The sequence below is a fragment of the Thunnus albacares genome, chromosome 3, assembly GCF_914725855.1.
Source record: "Thunnus albacares chromosome 3, fThuAlb1.1, whole genome shotgun sequence".
In the NCBI taxonomy this organism is placed as follows: domain Eukaryota; kingdom Metazoa; phylum Chordata; class Actinopteri; order Scombriformes; family Scombridae; genus Thunnus; species Thunnus albacares.
In genome coordinates this window covers 35,562,553-35,581,238 of record NC_058108.1, presented here as the reverse complement: position 1 = coordinate 35,581,238, position 18,686 = coordinate 35,562,553, and the positions used below count along the sequence as shown (strand labels likewise).

The window sequence follows — 18,686 nt, the reverse complement described above, 5'->3', positions numbered from 1 at the left end:
CTAGCTTTACTTTATTGTTTCCACGCTAGCGTTACTTTATTGTTTCCATGCTAACGTTACTTTATTGTTGTCATGCTAGTGTTACTTTATTGTTTTCATGCTAACGTTACTTTATTGTTTTCATGCTAGTGTTACTTTATTGTTTTCATGCTAACGTTACTTTATTGTTTTCATGCTAACGTTACTTTATTGTTTTCATGCTAGTGTTACTTTATTGTTTTCATGCTAACGTTACTTTATTGTTTTCATGCTAACGTTACTTTATTGTTTTCATGCTAGTGTTACTTTATTGTTTTCATGCTAACGTTACTTTATTGTTTTCATGCTAACGTTACTTTATTGTTTTCATGCTAGTGTTACTAGGCTATATGATGGACCTTCTGTGTTTGTAACGTGCTGCTGGTTGATATTTGGGATATTCTCAGTTTAGAAAGAAAGAAAAGTTTTGGAAATGAAGGTTTAGTGTCACATTCACCTCTAAATAGTGTTTTTACTGATTTTCAGCGAGTAGATTTATTTCTAAATGCAGTAAATATCCAGATATAAGCTTTCATAACATTGTGGGAACATGTTTTCTGCCCCCTGCTGCGTGTCATCCTTAACTGTTGTAAAATTTGAAACTAACGTAACATAATTGTACAAATAGAGGCTTTAATACAACTCATCACATTTGAAACATGTTTCTTGCTGACAAATATTCTTTATTTTGTGAAACTTCTGTGAAATGTAGTAATGAGTGTTTCTGGGACTGATTGTTGCTTTGCAGGACTACAATGATCACATAGCAGAGATCTCAGCTAAACTGGTGGCCATCATGGACAGTCTGTTTGAGAAGGTTTTATCAAAGGTGAGATCCACTTTTACTCTGCAGTGTTTCTTCTGATACTTTATGTAAGTCTTTTATTCACTCTGAAAAAATGTTGATCAGGAGAAACTTTTGGGAAATACTCATCTTCAGAAAGAAATTCAATACACCTTTAAACTCACAAATGACATTACATGAGGTAATTTATTAGATGTCACACTACAGTAGAACTCCCCAACACCTGGAAACACACTCTAGGTGGTTATCAGTCATGTTATAGCTCAACATTTTGTGAAATACTTTCTTAAAATTTGCTTTGTTATCCAGAGTGAGACGATATTCAGAAAGAAATTCACTACATATTACATAACACCAGGGTTTCAATCAACACCTGTCGACTGTTTTAAAGACTAAACTCCAGCAGAAAATCTAGTTTTGGTTGATCTCCAGTTGTTGAGGTTCTCTTCTAGCCGCAGTGATGTAGAAACACACTGAGGCTTCCTGTCAACTGTCTCATTGTTGTTCACCAACAAATAGTTCCAGTACGTAACACCCCTTAACATAAACAGTGGTGTAACTCACACAAATCGTCTTGACTTCAGTTCCACACTTAACCAAGCGGGAACCTCCGGGTCTGACAAGTGAAGGCAATGTGGAAGTGACTTAAACCTGCATTCTCTCTAATGGCCAGCAGGAGGCGACTCCACTGACTCCAACAAGATGACTGATTTGTATTGAAGTGTATGAGAAAATGACTTCTCCTTTTGATTTATTACCTCTGTAAATAGTTTCCTAATGAGTTTATGGTCTCAATCACTAGTTTCAAGTCTTCATCAATACAGCATGATGTTCATTTTGTAAATTATGGTCCCATTTAGAGTAAAATAGATGATGAAGTAGGGTATGCTTTAGGGTGTCGCTGCCACGGCGGTGTGTGAGGCGCTGTAGTCGGACCCTGGGGAGCTCCTCCCCTAGCTCCACCCTCTCATCCAAATATGGTCACTTCTCATCACTTCTGGCTCCAAAAAAAACCAAGATGGCGACTGTTAAAATGCGAAACTGGAGGCTTCAGAATGGGAGTCTATGCACTCAACACACAAACATGAAATTGATGTCAACCTTCTCAGAAAAAAATTGAATATTATTATTTCCCAAAATGTTGAACTCTTCCTTTTAAAGAGTAACTTAACACCAAGTTTGAAAGCCTAATTTTACTGAGTTCCTGGTTCTGACCACAGCTGGAACACACCTGCAGCAAGATGAGAACACTGGAGGTCAATAGATATGAGATTTACAGCTTCATTAAACAGGCAGCAGATGGTGTTTTTTGGCTGATTTGAAGAGAAAAACTCACTGAGAGGCTGCAATAGTAGCAACTTATTGTTTACTCACCTGTAAGAACAATAAAACCACAAAGTAAATATGTGAGTATGTGTAGACAGATGTGTTGGTTTGTTCATGTTCATGCTCCAGATGTGTTGAGTCATGTGACGTTGTTGTTGTTGTTGTTTTCTACAGTATGAGGTGAAAGCTCCGATGCCTTCGGCGTGCTTCAGAAACGTCTGTAAGCAGATGGCGAAGATGCACGAAGCCATCAACGAACTTTTACCTGAAGAACAGACGCTGGTGAGACTGAACTGTTTATTTTTTAAGTTTAATTTCATGTTTTTTGCTTCTGGTTGAGCAGCGTCGGCTTAGAAAACGATGCAAAGAAGAAGAGAAAGATGATTAAAACTCTTCGGCAGTGTGAACGGAAATGTGTTGCCGTCTCAGACAGATGTGTTGGATGTTTGTTTTCTGTGCAGATGTTATTTCTGAGGATCAACGCCAGTTTTAAAATGCACCTGAAAAGGCAGCTGGCTCGACTCGGGGTGGTCAACGACGGAGGACCGCAGCACGGGTAACTTCCTGTTTTCTTCTAGAAAGTCTCCGACGTTCAGGCCAACTGTTTTAATAATCAAATAATTGTTTTAGTCATTTTTCAAGCAAAAATACCAACGTTTTTGGATAATTTAATATTCTTTGTGATACAGGAGAGTAAACTGATTATCTTTGGGTTTTGGGCTGTTGGTCGACTAATCAATTAATCTAGAAAATAATCTACAGATTGATCAGTAATGAGCTACGTCAGCAGCTGTGTTTCATTTTATTTGCATTTTTGAACGTGTGAAACATGCGTTGCTGCAGGTTGGTGGTGGTGGACGTGGCGTTCTACACGGAGAACATCCAGGCGCTGAAGAGCCTCGAGCGGCTCGACCTCAACATGGCCGAGATCTGGGAGCAGAAGAGGTGATGGAGGACGGCGTCGGGACGTCCAGGACCGACCGAACGACCGACCCGGCGACGGGTGGCCGAACTCGGGGGCCGGCGGCGGCGGCGGCGGCGGGGGCCGGCTGAGGGTGGAGGAGGCCCGGAGGGACCAATAAAAAAAAAAAAAAAAAAAACCAACAAAACCTACGAGAGGGAAGAAGAGCAGCGACATGCTGGGGGGGCTTCCTGAACAGCTCCACCTTAAAAGACAAGTAACACACAGAGCCTCCTTAAAAACTGCCGCCACCTCGTCTCACTGTGTGCAATTCAACAGGAACACTAGTAAATTATTAGACAGTTTTAGAGGGAGCTGCAGGGTGTAGATAATGTTTAAGAAATGGTGGGGTAATTTATTTTTCTGTCGTCTTGGAAGCATTCTATACCGTGGCGGACTTTTTCTCCGGCCGGCGGCCACGATGGAGCCGAAGGGACGAGATTTTTTTTTATCATCAACGCACACGGCAGCCGACTTTTTCTGTCTCTGATTTCGTGGATCTGAGCGACAAAGCTGTGGAAGATTCAGGGTCGAAGCTTCTTCGCTCTGAAAGAATCAACCCCGAAGTTCCTTCTTGGTGTTTTCCGAACTTTTCCCCCCCGAAACCTCGTTGATCAGCAGGTTTCGGTTGCGTCCGCTGTGGTGAAGGTTAACGTACTAAAAACGTCACAAGGGATTCTTAAATTTTTTTATACTCGACACAAGATTATTTTCCCAGACTTCCTGGGAATCCAGACTGTTTGAGACCTTACTGGAAACGTGTCATTGAAGAGTTAATTTCCTGAACATTTTTAAATATCCAGACTGTGAAAGCGTCACAACTCTCAGCTACATCGTCGTTACCAAAGTGAAACACTTTCTAATGCGAGGAATTAAACTCTTCAATCGCACCTTTTTTGTTGTTTTTCTTAAACAGTCCAATCATGCATCCAGTTTTCTTCTGTCGTCATGGTGATCCAGTGGCAAAGGAGAAGTAGATTTTTTTTTTATATATATATATAAATGTAGTTATTTGATGAGTGCAGGACATGAAGCATGAAGCTGTTAACTGGACCTTTATCCCCCTTCTTCTTGTTTTTAATTTAATCTGCATGAACAGAAGCTTTTTGTTTCCTCAGAGGCTGAAACGACAGAACGGAACAGAAAATCAGATTTATTTTTTAATTTCTTAATTGGATCTTCTTGCCTTTTTTTTTTTTTTTTTTTTAAATGAGGGCTGCAGAAAGTGAAATTTTTACTTGGATTCAGACTCTTCTGGTTTGTTCAAAGTAAAAAAATCCTCCTTCAGACAGGAAGTGATAAAACTCACATAAAGCAGACGAGCTCAGACGTGAGGCAGAAGTCGTCGCTCCTTAACAGCTACTAAAGTCCATTTGTTTGTGTTCAGGCAGTTATTGGGTCTCAGCTGATTTACATCACATGACTAAACTAAACCAACCAAGGTGCTGTCGCTTTAAACGTTCAGATGTCAATCACGTTCTGCTAATTCCTTTCAAATCAATCAGCGTAGAAAACACAATAAGCATATTTAAACATGCTTATTTAAACAAAAGTTATAATTGTCTCAAGTATTATTGGACTGTTTTTTTGGGGCTGCAACTAATGATTATTATATATAAAGCTCTTAAAAAGCCTCCGTACACTACCTGCTCAGCACCAAACAACAGACACAGTTAGCTGTAGACTAGCTGGTGAACATAGTGGAGCATTTAGCAGCTAAAGAGCCAGATATTTCCCTCAGGAGTTCAGAAACAGCTAAAAGAGAGTGACTATTGGACTTACATTCACCAGGTGGACAGAAACTCCACATGGATGATAATGTTGCTGCTGGATGTGGAAATAAAGCGACGGTTTGCTAACAAGTTCAACATATCAACTTTTAAAAAGCTGCTGATACGTCAGAGTTGAGTCACTGCAGGTTTAAACATCAGATTTTCTGTTCCTGAGTGAAGTTCAGCAGCTCTGAGCTCCGACTAAACGAAACATCTGTCCAGCTGCGGTCACATCACCTCGTTCTCTGCCAGTATATCATCAACACTACGGGCTGTGACGTCATGTACGGAAGCATTTTAACGCCAAAACTACAAGATTAAATCAGAACAGATACTTTCTTCCTCTCTTATTGCATTAATCAGCTGAAGATCTTTATACAACATGGACATCAATCAAATGGTGACTGCAATCTTTGTTCTAGTGTTTAATGCTCTTTTTTGGTGGGGGGATGTGTTTTGATTATTTACAGCTTCTCCTTTTCTTTTCTGCAATGCATTGTGGGCTAAAAGTGCATCAACAGCACACTAAGAAAATCATAATATGTTTGATTTTATGTTATTTTGTCACATTTCTTGTGTAAATGCAGTACAGACTTAAAACAAGCTTAGAATTAAACATATATTGTGGGATTGGGACACGTCCCTGATGACATCACTACTCCTCCATGTTTGGTTTGGAGTTGAGGGGTCATGTGACGTTCAGCAGCTCCAACATTTACCTGCTGGACGAGCTTTCATGTTCTGATTAGACATGAACGCACAGATTTCAGTCAGACTTTTAAGTCAGTTTGAGGAGAATTAAAACACAAAACTTCTGTAAAACATCATAAATACACAATTATATCTTTATTAAATACGGAAGATTAGAGCGGCTGTGGGAGCAATCATTTTATTTTATCGCGGGGAATTTGTTTTATTTAGATCATTTTTCCATCATCACGAGAAAACAGTTTGTTACTAAGATAACAAGATAATTAACTTGTGATTTCGAGATAATAGACAAAATAAAATGATTGCAACTACAGCCATCCTTAGCTTCCGTAGCTTAGTGACAAAATAGCCCAAATAAATCTTGTATTTACAGTCAAAAACACTGTTTAAAGGGGATGTTCGGCATTTTGGGAAATACACTTAGCTAAGCTTAGCCGGTTAGCTAAGCTAACCGGCTGCTGGCTGTAGCTTCATATTTACCGCACACACACACACACACACACACACACACGAGAGTGGTATCGATCTTCTCGTCAAACTCTCGGCAAGAAAGCAAATATGTTTATTTCCCAAAATGTCGAACTTCACCTTGTAAGTAAATCGGACTATAGAGATGTGATGTGACCGCGGCCGCCAGCCTGTACGAGACTCATCATCACTGTCTGCTTCAGAAGTGCCTACTTTTGATCGACTGTCAGAGACGACACATCTGAGCTCTCCACTACAGTGTGCCTACCATACCACTGTGTGTGTGCGTGCGTGTGCGTGCGTGCGTGTGTGCGTGTGTGTGAATGAGTCGACCCTCCAGCTCTGTTGAGTTCAGACGAGTCGGGCTGCTGCATGTCTGAGAATCCAAACTGTCTTGATCCTTCAAACCTGATGTGAATAAAACAGGATGATGGTGCGACTTGTTTATCGGTCTTTTTATTCTCAGCTTTCATCACCGGCGCTCAGATGATACCCGAGTGTCAATATCCAAACCAAAACAACACTTTATTCATTCATATATCCCTCAAACTAAGATATCAAAGTTTTATTTTTGTGTCTGGTCATTTACATGAACCCCCCATCCCTCATGGAGTTAAACCTTTATTTTGTTTAATATCAGATAATTAACTTGCAATTTTGAGATAATAGATGATATAAGCTTCTGTAGTTTAGGGACTAATCAGCCGAAACAAATATTGTTTTTACAGTCAGAAACACTGTTTAAAGGGGAAGTATGCTGGAGACAGAGGATGGTTAGCTTAGCTTAGCTTAGCTTAGCTTAGCATAAAGACTGGAAACAGCTAGTGTGGAACCAAAGAGTTATCAAATATGAAAACCAGTAAAAGATGATGGACAAGTCAAAACACATCAAAAAATATTAGTTAAGGAAATAATTAAAATGGAGTAAAAACTTTCTTTTTCTTTACCATTTAAAAAAAAAAAAAAAAATTCCAATCATTTGAAAATTAAAACTTTTACTTGTTTGTTTTTCTTTCACTAGCTTTTCTTTCAACTCCATAGTTTCCTTTTGTTGGATTTTTATATCTGTTCTCTATTTTTTTTTTCTCCATTCAACTCTGTAAACTTTCCGTACGTCTGCATGAAAGATGCGCAGCGAATATGGAAACGTTGGGAAATAGAAGAAGTGTTTTTTGTTTTTTTACCTTTTGATCTGAGGTTCAAATAAGTGTAAAGCTTAATTTTTCTGTTTTACACTCCAGTATTTTTTTTCGTCGTATTTTTAAGATGGAAAGAATCCCGCGGTAACGACCTGCAAGCGTTACGATTACAGAGTCGATCATGTGACTATTAAAAGCGCGTAAAATCCATTAAATCTTTGTTTAATTACACTGAACGATGATGTTTGGTCGACGTGAGGCGTCCATGTTTGTTTGCACTTCGTTATTATTAATTCTGAGTACAAAGTCGGATATATCGGAGCTTTTAGAAAGATTGCTTAGTCGTAATTATGACTCAGATGTTGACTGTTATTTACAGTCGGAAACTCGTAGTTACGATAACTGAAATATGACATGAACGCAGCGTATAATAAAGCAACTGGAAGCTTTGACAAAAACATCACAGTCACTGAGTCGGAAAAAACATTTCTAAAGGTAAATTCTGCACTTTTTCTGGAAGTTATTCTGAAACATTTTTACAGACAAAACAACAGTAGATTCTTTTAGGTGTTTAACAAGCTTGATTAATGAGAGCTGTTGATAGAAAAGGTCTAATGTGAGCATGTTTACTGTAGATAATGTACATTATAAAATTTATTTTAATTTAAATCAGAAACTATTTGATTAAACAAAGTCTGACCAAACATTTTGTGCCAACTTTAAGTATCTGACAATGTTTGATACGTTTCAGTTGGATTAACTGACCTCATAAACATCACAACTGTTTGATCACAGGGAAAGTTTTTATAATCTAAAATGTTGTCAGGTTTATTGATCGGCGTCACTATGAAACTGAGTGACGGACTCTTACTTAGAGCTGCAAATGACCCTGAGAGAGAAATCATGTTCAAATAAAGTCGGATACGTTTTAAATTTGACATAAAAATTTGAAGCGATCACATTAAACTTTAAATTTAGGTTTGGAGTAAAACATTTAAACCTATTTTTAATCCAAAATATGAATAGGAATTATCAAAAGTTTATAATTTCAAACATTTAAATACAAAATTGTCTCAGTAGTCGACTCCTGAAACCACGAATTGTTGCTGTGAGCAGGAAATGACTCGTTATAAATATATATATATAAATATAAATATCAGCACTTGTATTCTGTATATTTAAATAGTTTCATTGTTGTCCCACAGAAATCCTCTTTTCATCATATTTCCTTATTCATCAGTATTTTTCATGAAATTATTTGCTTGGAAATACTGATAAAACAGCTAAAACTGATACCAAAACAACACTTCCTTTGTGTATTTCACAACAAATGTGTTTGAATGTGACAGTGTGATGCTTTTCAATGAGAAATAACCACAAGATCTCAGATAGTAAAACTAAATGCAGTCGTGTGAACATCTGCCTAAAACCAAAAAACATCACACGACGCTCAGGTGACTCATGTTGCACGTTTATTGACCTCAGATAAAGACAAGCAGCCGGCTCAGACTGTCTGCAGTTAACAGCGAGTTTATTCCTGAAAAGCTTCATGATGAGCTGCGTCACACGAAAAACAAAAAGCGATTCTTTGTCTCAGTAACAGTCCTGCCGTTCATCGTCGACGAGAGGAGAAAAAAAACCAAATCTCTCTTTTAAAGTCTCTTCTAGGGTGCAAAATGGCTTCGAGCGAGAGCGTCTTGTTTCCCAGAAGGCCTCAGTGGTCGAGGATACGCAGGTTTCCTGAAACGATCTTGTTCTCCAGCATCGCTCCGGCGGGAATATCGATCCGGTCGCCGTGATTCGCTATGATGATGACGGTTCCCTGGAGACACAACAGAGTAAATATCAACTCAGACAGTTTACAGATGAGAAGAAAAACTAGAATGAAAAGTTTTACAATTAATATTTACAGCAACAATTACAAAAACAGTAATGTAAAAATACTCCATTACAGGTAAAATTACTACAGTAAAACATAAGTATTATGAGCTTGATGTAGTTAAAGTATTGCAGTAAAAGTACATAAGTATTATGAGCTTGATGTAGTTAAAGTATTGCAGTAAAAGTAGTGGTTTGGTCCCTCTGACTGATATATTATTATATATGACATCATTAGATTATTAATAGTGAAGCATCAGTGTTAGAGCAGCATGTTACTGTTGTAGCTGCTGGAGGTGGAGCTAGTTTACACTACTTTATATACAGTTAGCTAGTTTAGTCCAGTGGTTCCCAACCTAGGGGTCGGGCCCCTCCAAAGGGTCAGCAGATAAATCTGAGGGGTGGTGAGATGATTAATGGGAGAGGAAAGAAGAAAAAACAAAGTTCTGATACACAAATCTGTTTTCAGTTTTTGGACTTTTTCTCTAATCTTTGATTTTTGCTGAAATATTGGATCATTTGAACATTTATTGAAATGAAAGCATGTGAGAAGTTTCGAGGGAAAAATCACTATTTGGTGGAGCTGTTAACAACTCATAGACATGTGAAATGTGACCCCGACTACACACTGCTTTTTGTAAGACGTCAAAAGCCAAAAAGGTTGGAAACCACTGGTTTCATCTTTAACAATGTGTTGTATTTTAAAAGCTTGTTATATTATCCATTGTGTCAAATCTTCATCTGAAAAGTAACTAAAGCTGTCAAATAAATGTAGTGGAGTAGAAAGTACAATATTTTTAAAAAACTTTGTTAGATGCAGACAGAGACGGAGGGATCCTGAACAAAGTTGTGAGCAGATTTGATGCAAATCTCTCTTCAATAATATCTGAGATAATGTTAAAATCTTCCATGTGTGTGAAGGAACGTGCAGGAGGAACATTCTTGAAGACTGTAGATAACCTGGTGTTGGTGTAACAGATACGCTGCACAATTTTACATTGTATAACAGCGATTTAGGAAGTTTTAGGGCTGAATACAACTTAACTTTACCTACAACTTTAAAACCACCAATTCTCAAATAAACTGAATGATTTCATTGATGAGCTTTAAGCCCAAATTCTGTAGCTGTGATGTAAAATGTGTCATCTGCTGTTTGGATATAAGCAGACAAACATGTAATTATTTCTTTTATGGTAAAGATCTCCTGCACCTTCTCAACTTAAAGCTACAGAAGCAAACTGCATTCACCAAAGAAAAAAAAATGGAGGCTTTATGTCGTAATTATGACGTATCATCTCATAATTATGAGAAAAGCTTAAACGATACATTTCTAACAACAACAACAACATGTTTCTTACCTTCAGAGAGACGTTCTTTCCGAAGGTGACGTCTCCCGACACGGTGAGGTGATCGAGCTCCAACATATCGGGGATGTTTTCAAACCGAGCCAGAAACTGCTGAACCTGCAGGGCCGAAAAAAACACAGAAACACTTTCAAACTAAACGATTTCAGCTCCACTCAGACGTCAAAGCTTCTCTATTCAGATAAAAACACAACGACTGTAAAATAAGCTGATCAATAAGTAGGATGTGAGGTTAATGAAGGGACAGGACGGCGTCCGTGGCGGCGCTGACCTTGGTGAAGGAGCTGCCCAGCTTGACGTGCGGCGTGGTGGGGAACTCTCTCTCCTTGCTCATGGTGAGCGAGCCGTTGTCCAGGCTGTACAGGTTGGACATCACCAGCAGCAGGTCGGACGACGTCTTCACCGGCAGGAAGCGGCTGCGGGGGACGTTCACGCCCAGGGCGTTGTCGAAGCTCTTGATGGCGGCGCCCACGGCCGTCTCCAGCTGGATGACGTTCAGGCCGCCTTCCAACGTCTGGAGAGACATTCAGGGGATTCAGTTAGAGCAGGAAACCGCAGCATCCAAAACGTCTCCTGTGTTTACTGTTAATCGTATTTTATTTAGTTTTTATCTTCTTTTAAAAACTTTCTAGACTCATTTTTTCATTAAACTTTTCTTAACTGATGTTTTGCTTTTCTGTACATGATATTTCTGTTTCATAGCTGCAACAATTAGTCCGTTAGTTGCCAATTATAACATCTTTAGCCACTATTTTAATCATCTATTAATCATTTGGAGTCATTTTTAAGAGAAAAATGACTCCAAATTCTCTGATTCCAGCTTCTCAAATATGAATATTTTCTGGTTTCTTTAGTCCTTTATGACAGTAAACTGAATATATTTGTGTATAAAACAAGACATTTTCATCTTGGACTTTGGAAACAACTAATCAAACAACTAATCGATTAATACTAATGGAAATAATCGTTAGTTTCAACCTGATTTTTTAAACAATTCTTTACTTTCTATCTAATGCCTCATATTAGGGTTGAATAATATGGATAAAATCTTACATTATATATACATTTAAATTTCAGTAAAATCAGTAAATAACAAGTTTTATTCACAAAAATGTTCCCAAAGAGTAAAAAGAAGAATTTCAAACCGCAGAGCTTCAGTAAATAAAAACATATTTATAATATATACTTAATAAATACTGAAAAAATTGCTTGTTTTGTCTGATTAACAGTTTAAAATGTTAAAATGTTAAATTCACTTTCATAAACGTCAAAGAAAAGCAACGAATCTTCACATTTGAGAAGCTGGAAACCAAATATTTGGCATCTTTGCTTAAAAAAAAGTTATTCAATAATCAAAATAGTTCTTTCAATTAGTTTCCTCTCGATCATTTCTATTAATCTATTAATAATCTATTAATCTATTAATCGATCAATCGCTGCAGCTCTAACCAGCATCTTTTACTGGAAGCCGACTGGACTAACGGGGGGTTTGTTTGTTCGTCACCTTCGGGTTGACGATGATCTCCAGGTCCATGGCGTTCTTCTCGTGCAGCCTCTTGATGGCGGGCAGAGAGATCCACAGGTTGTTGGTGTTGAAGATCTTGAACTTGGTGACGGACTTGAACTCGTCTACGTGAGCTTTGGGTACCTGAGCGATCTCCAGCAGCCTCAGGTGATTGTCGTACTGGATCAGAGTCCCGCCCTGCAGGGAAGACGACACGCTTGAGAGGGGAAAAGATCTCAACAGATGAACGAGCGAATAACGTAATAAATCATTCGGACCTTGACGTCAGCTCTGGTCTTGTCGGTGACCTCCATGATGAACTCGCAGCGTTTGTCGGCCGGTTGGCTCATCAGGTGGCGGAGGATGAAGAGGTCGACGGTGGCGCCCAGGTTGTCGATGTTGGACACGAAGATGTACTCTTTCCCCTCTGCGATGAGTTTGTCCAGCAGCCCGGAGTTGTAGAAACTGGTGTAGATGTCGCCGTGACCCGGCGGGTACCAGGCCTCCACGCTGTCCCCGTTCACCCGCATGGTTTTGGCGATCGGCAGCAGGGACTCCTTGTTGATCCTCGGATATCTGACGGGGAGAAAAAAAAACAGTCACTGATCTCTGTGAGGATGAATCCGATGTTCCACAAGACAAATTCAGACATTATGAGCCTTTTTTTTTTGAAGATCTGAGGCTGCAGAATCAGTAACATCTTAAATCACGTCTTAAAACTTCTCTTTTATTCGTTTTAGCCTAAAGTTTTATGTTTCCAGCTCTGGTATTTTAATGGTATTTTGGCTGTTTTATTCTACTTTATTCTCTGTAGTTTTATTTGCTGGGTTTCTTTAATTGTGGTGCTTATTTGTTTTGTTTTTCCTTTATAAAGCACTTTATTCTCACTATACAGCACAATGTATGTTTCTATAGTTACGCTGACGATACACAACTCTACATCTCCGCTGAAATGATGCTGCAGCTCCGTTACTACCCATCTTCTGGCAATAAATAAATGATGAGCGATAATTTCTTAAAGTTAAATGAGGACAAAACTGAAATCCAACCAGTCGGCCCCAAAACAAAAAGAGAGAAATGCTGTTTAATAATCGAAAGGCCTTTACACACAGTTTTCACACAGCGAATAAAAGCATCAACCAATCACGAAGCGTAATCTGCACAGACAGCTGTTTCTGGCGACGGCCCACATGGGATGTTGAGTATCCTGCTGTGTGTGTTTTGAACTTATTGACCGTATCCATATTGATTGATCGGCTCCAGGTCTGTCTGTGAGCACTGCAGGCAGACAGGTAGGTTCACTCACTACGGTGGGCGGAGAAATAAAGCCGATGTATCGATACATTGATGCATCATCACCATGTATTTATAAATACAAACACTGTGGATTTCTTCCCGTGGAGCCGACATGCAAACTGTTTTGGTCATCACTGGAGGATGATGTCAACATCCTCCAGTGATGATGATGATCTTGTCCTTCTTCTCCTCACTCAACAAAAGAAGAGGAGAGCGTTATGTCCGTTCAGTCCACACTGGTCTCATGTCCACAGAAGCAGCCGCTGGACAAACTGCTTTCACCAGACTGACTGACAGCAGAACGAAAAATGTAAATCAGAAGGAGGAAACAAAACCTCCCAATCAGAGCTGCAGTAAGAGGAGGAGCAACACTGGAAAGACAAGAGAGCTGCAACGTCACTCTGCAGAAATGAAACTGAAAGTTTGTCAGAGTGACAGCAGAGCTGCAGTCGAGTCTCTCCACTTCTGTCCAAATAAAAATTAAACTGAGTTCATCAAGTCTTTCTCAACAACACAGCAGAGTCTCTGCCAAACACTGGTGAGTACAACTGATCATATTTAATGTTTCAACAACCAGCTTTAACACAGCAGACAGGAAGTTCCACTCTTTTCATTTCATACTGACACTTGTGAAATTAGTGACAATATAACTAAAGATGTTTTTACACAGATTCAGTGAAACAACTTTAATTGTTTTTTAAACAGTCTCTCTGTGTCAGTTCTCAGGACTTTTGTAACTTGTAACTGAATCTCTGTGGTTTGGAGTTCAGCTTCACTCCAACCTTCCTGGTCTTATTACTATTTACTGATCACTTCCTACAGACACACTGCATTCTATTTCCTGTAGCTGTTTCACATTAAAAGCTTTCTACCAACAAGCAGCAGCTTTTATTGTGAAGCAGTTGGAGGAAATTAAAGGTGTTTGTCACCAAGTTAGCAGAGCTTTGTTAGCAGTGCTATTCTTCAATAACAGTTGGTCTACACAACAAGATATGGACATATTCTGTGTAATGTTGTCAGTGGTTCATTTTAAAGATTGTATGGAAGAATAGTACAAGAAGAAACAGCCACAATGAGCTGTTAGATAAAGAGCTGCAGATGACAGTCTCTTACTGTGTTTGTGTAAACCAGCTCACATAAAACACGTCATCAAAGTAAACAACAACTTTAAACTCACCATGCAGCCTTGTGGATAACTGTTTGAGCTGCCAGCACGACTTCAATGATCACGGTTGCTCACGACTCCGTTCACGTGTTCCCATCCCGATCAATAACAGAAATATAATTCAATATTACTTTACCTAATATCACATGTTATACTCAATACAACAATAATTATCCTTATTTGGTTTTTAACAAAGAAATGAAATTTAATTTAAAACAAAATATGTCTTTTGTTTTTCACACTCAGTGTGTAGATATGTCTGCTGCCAGCTGTCTGCTATCTGAAGATCAGTTTCTGTGCTCCATCTGTCTGGATGTGTTCACTGATCCAGTCACCACACCATGTGGACACAACTTCTGCAAAAACTGCATCACTGAACACTGGAACAGTAATGACCAGTACCTGTGTCCGATGTGTAAAAAGGTTTTCTACACAAGACCTGAGCTTCACGTCAACACATTGTTCTCTGAGGTTGTTTCTCAGTTCAGACAGGAAGCTCAACAGAAAGCCAGCAGCAGCAGCTCAGAGCAACAAGCTGCCAAACCAGGAGAAGTTCCCTGTGACGTCTGTACTGGAACCAAACTGAAGGCCCTGAAGTCCTGTCTGGTGTGTCTGACCTCCTACTGTGAGACTCACCTGGAGCCTCATCTGACAATGTCAGGTCTGAAAAGACATCAGTTGATGGACCCTGTGGAGAACCTGGAAGACAGGATGTGTATGAAGCACGATAAACCTCTGGAGCTGTTCTGTAAGACCGACCAGACATGTGTCTGCATGCTCTGCTCTGTTTTAGACCACAAGACACATGAGTTTGTTCCTCTGAAAGAAGAATATGGAGGAAAGAAGGCAGAGCTGGGGAAGACAGAGGCTGAAATTCAGCAGATGATCCAGAAGAGACGACTGAAGATTCAAGAGATCAAACGGTCAGTCAACTTCAGCAAAGGAAATGCAGACAGAGAGAAAGCAGAAGGTGTTCAGGTCTTCACTGCTCTGAAGGAGTCTGTTGAGAGAAGCCTGAATGAGCTCATTGAGACGATTGAAGAGAAGCAAAGAACGACAGAGAAACAGGCTGAAGACTTCATCAAAGAGCTGGAACAGGAAATCTCTGAGCTGATGAAGAGAAGCTCTGAGGTGAAGCAGCTCTCATGCTCTGAAGACCACCTCCACCTCCTCCAAAACTTCCCATCCCTGAAAGCTGCTCCACCCACCAAAGACTGGACAGAGGTCAGCGTCCGTCCACCATCATATGAGGGGACTGTGGTGAGAGCTGTGACTCAGCTGGAGGAGACTCTCAGTAAAGAGATGAGGAAGCTGGTTGAGGCTGAGCTGAAGAGGGTCCAGCAGTATGCAGTGGATGTGACTCTTGATCCTGATACAGCACATCCTAAACTCATCCTGTCTGATGATGAGAAACAAGTAAACTATGGTGACGTGATGAAGAATCTCCCAGACAACCCAGAGAGATTTTCTTCTTGTGTTAGTGTTTTAGGAAAGCAGAGTTTCTCTTCAGGCAGATTTTACTTTGAGGTTCAGGTTGAAGGGAAGACTGCCTGGGATTTAGGAGTGGCCAGAGAGTCCATCAACAGGAAGGGAAAAATCACTCTGAGACCTCAGAATGGTTTCTGGACAATACGGTTGAGAAATGGAGATGAATACGAAGCATGTGCTGGTCCTGGAGTGCGTCTCTCTCTGAAGTCTCAGCCTCAGAAGGTGGGGGTGTTTGTGGATTATGAGGAGGGTCTGGTCTCCTTTTATGACGTAGATGCTGCAGCTCTTATCTACTTCTTTACTGGCTGCTCCTTCACTGAGAAACTCTACCCATACTTCTGTCCCTGTATTAATGATGGTGGTAAAAACTCCGCCCCTCTGATCATCTGTCCTGTCAATCAAATTGAGTAGAGTAATCACCTGTTTTATGTCATAAATGTGTCTTTGTTTTTGAAGAGAGTAAATATACAAACACATTCTTGTTTATTATGAGAAAAACACAAACTAGGATTTCTATCTAAAATTAAATCTCTATTTAAACATCTGATCAAATCCGGGATTTTATCGTTCTAGTGTTGAGTTTTGTCAATAAACCGAAAACTAAACCCTACATCATGAAATAGTTAGCTATTAGCTTAGCTTACTAACATTTCTAATATAAATTATCCAATTAAATCAAGTGGATATCTTTCACCGTTACAGTCTTTTTAGTGCCAAAGTCCCTCTTTTTGTTACTATACTTCCACCCGCAGCTCAACAGGGAAACACTGTCCGAGGAAACACAAAGAGGGAATTTGATGCTAAAAAGACTGTAAATGTGTCAGATATCCACTTGATATGACTAACTCAGACTGCTGAAGCTGAATATAAGCTTCACATCTACTTTTTAATGACTGTGTGGACACAATGTGGATTTTGGCCTCCATCACTTCCATTGAAAGCACATTTGAAGGATCTTTTAATATCCAGTATGAACAGAAGGAATGATTACAGCGAGGAAAACCTCTTTCACTGCTCATATGGACACTTGACTGTTGTTTTAAGACATGCTTGAAAAATTGTGAACCGTCTTTTAAGTTACACCCCTCACCATTAACATTTAGGAATCCAATCAGAATTTATATACTTTGAGTTATTATTTACCTGAAATCCTTTAAAAATCTGCTCCTACTTTTAAAACTCTTTTACAAACTGTTGATTAAACTTGACTTTTGATTGCCTGAAAATATTGTTTTCCTCCATATCCTAGAGACACTGTGTTTACATCTTTTCAATTAAAAAATCACTAAAATATGTTATTTGTCAAAAGGTGCCCAAACTTTTGCATACAGCTGTATATACCTATACACTACAGGATCCTTCTCACTGAAATATTTGCATGTTCACTTATATAGTCTAAGGTATTGTAATATATATTGTATGTAGATTATTTTATATAAATAATTGAACTAATTTAATTTCTTATTTCAGTCTCATTTATTTAATTAAAATAGGACTTCATCTATTTTCTTGTAACTTGAATTTTCCTCCCAATACACAAATAAAGTTTTATCTAATAAAAGGCTTCTGTTACTGCAATAAAAGTTTCTTAAACAGGGAAGATCATTATCACTGTTTGTAGAAGTTAAAAAAATGTGTTTTTCAAATAACTTTTGATTTAACATCAATGTTGACCAGACGACATTTGTTGGACTCAGTTCAAGATAAAGAGAAAAAGAAGTTAATAGTTACATGAAAACTGTGCAGAGTTCAGTGTTTGATTTTTGATCACCTTGTGTAAAACCTCAAACTTTCAACCCACATAATTAAGCTAAGCAACAACTTTTCACATGTCTTACTCCTCCCACCTGTCAGGTACAGTCTCACCTTTGCTCCATGATATTTCACAATAATCCTGTAAATCAGAAGGTGGAAACAAAACCTCACAGTCAGAGCTGCAGTAAGAGGAGGAGCAACACTGGAAAGATAAGACAGCTGCAACGTCACTCTGCAGAAATGAAACTGAAAGTTTATCAGGGCGACAGCAGAGCTGCAGTCGAGTCTCTCCACTTCTGTCCAAATAAAAATTAAACTGAGTTCATCAAGTCTTTCTCAACAACACAGCAGAGTCTCTGCCAAACACTGGTGAGTACAACTGATCATATTTAATGTTTCAACAACCAGCTTTAACACAGCAGACATGAAGTTCCACTCTTTTCATTTCATACTGACACTTGTGAAATTAGTGACAATATAAATAAAGATGTTTTTACACAGATTCAGTGAAACAACTTTAATTGTTTTTTAAACAGTCTCTCTGTGTCAGTTCTCAGGACTTTTGTAACTTGTAACTGAATCTCTGTGGTTTGGAGTTCAGCTTCACTCCAACCTTCCTGGTCTTATTACTATTTACTGATCACTTCCTACAGACACACTGCATTCTATTTCCTGTAGCTGTTTCACATTAAAAGCTTTCTACCAACAAGCAGCAGCTTTTATTGTGAAGCAGTTGGAGGAAATTAAAGGTGTTTGTCACCAAGTTAGCAGAGCTTTGTTAGCAGTGCTATTCTTCAATAACAGTTGGTCTACACAACAAGATATGGACATATTCTGTGTTATGTTGTCAGTGGTTCATTTTAAAGATTGTATGGAAGAATAGTACAAGCAGAAACAGCCACAATGAGCTGTTAGATAAAGAGCTGCAGATGACAGTCTCTTACTGTGTTTGTGTAAACCAGCTCACATAAAACACGTCATCAAAGTAAACAACAACTTTAAACTCACCATGCAGCCTTGTGGATAACTGTTTGAG

General features: G+C 39.0%; 3 protein-coding genes across 5 annotated transcripts in view; 2 read left to right on the top strand and 1 right to left on the bottom strand.

Moving 5' to 3' along the window:
• The window catches only part of vps54 (VPS54 subunit of GARP complex), a 29,039-nt gene extending 23,527 nt beyond the window's left edge, over positions 1-5,512 (top strand). For both annotated transcript variants that reach the window (XM_044342066.1, XM_044342058.1), the window contains 4 exons: positions 767-847; positions 2,324-2,431; positions 2,611-2,705; positions 2,993-5,512. In XM_044342066.1, the coding sequence (XP_044198001.1) occupies positions 767-847; positions 2,324-2,431; positions 2,611-2,705; positions 2,993-3,098 (390 nt within the window). In that variant the 3' untranslated portion in view covers positions 3,099-5,512. The remainder of the gene's footprint in view (positions 1-766; positions 848-2,323; positions 2,432-2,610; positions 2,706-2,992) is intronic.
• A 3,143-nt stretch (positions 5,513-8,655) lies between these two features.
• The window catches only part of LOC122974160 (UTP--glucose-1-phosphate uridylyltransferase-like), a 28,267-nt gene continuing 18,236 nt past the window's right edge, over positions 8,656-18,686 (bottom strand). For both annotated transcript variants that reach the window (XM_044342115.1, XM_044342105.1), the window contains exons 6-10: positions 12,225-12,522; positions 11,947-12,144; positions 10,714-10,956; positions 10,437-10,541; positions 8,656-9,022 (exon numbers count right to left, since the gene is read on the bottom strand). In XM_044342115.1, coding sequence (XP_044198050.1) covers positions 8,915-9,022; positions 10,437-10,541; positions 10,714-10,956; positions 11,947-12,144; positions 12,225-12,522 — 952 coding nt within the window. In that variant the 3' untranslated portion in view covers positions 8,656-8,914. The remainder of the gene's footprint in view (positions 9,023-10,436; positions 10,542-10,713; positions 10,957-11,946; positions 12,145-12,224; positions 12,523-18,686) is intronic.
• On the top strand, positions 14,421-16,640 carry LOC122974146 (E3 ubiquitin-protein ligase TRIM21-like). Its single transcript, XM_044342079.1, has one exon. The coding sequence runs from the start codon at positions 14,606-14,608 to the stop codon at positions 16,304-16,306; it is 1,701 nt and encodes a 566-aa protein (XP_044198014.1). The 5' UTR covers positions 14,421-14,605; the 3' UTR covers positions 16,307-16,640.

Excerpts from the sequence above, each read along its gene's own strand:
- LOC122974146 (XM_044342079.1), top strand. The coding sequence starts at position 14,606 with ATGAAATTTAATTTAAAACAAAATATGTCTTTTGTTTTTCACACTCAG.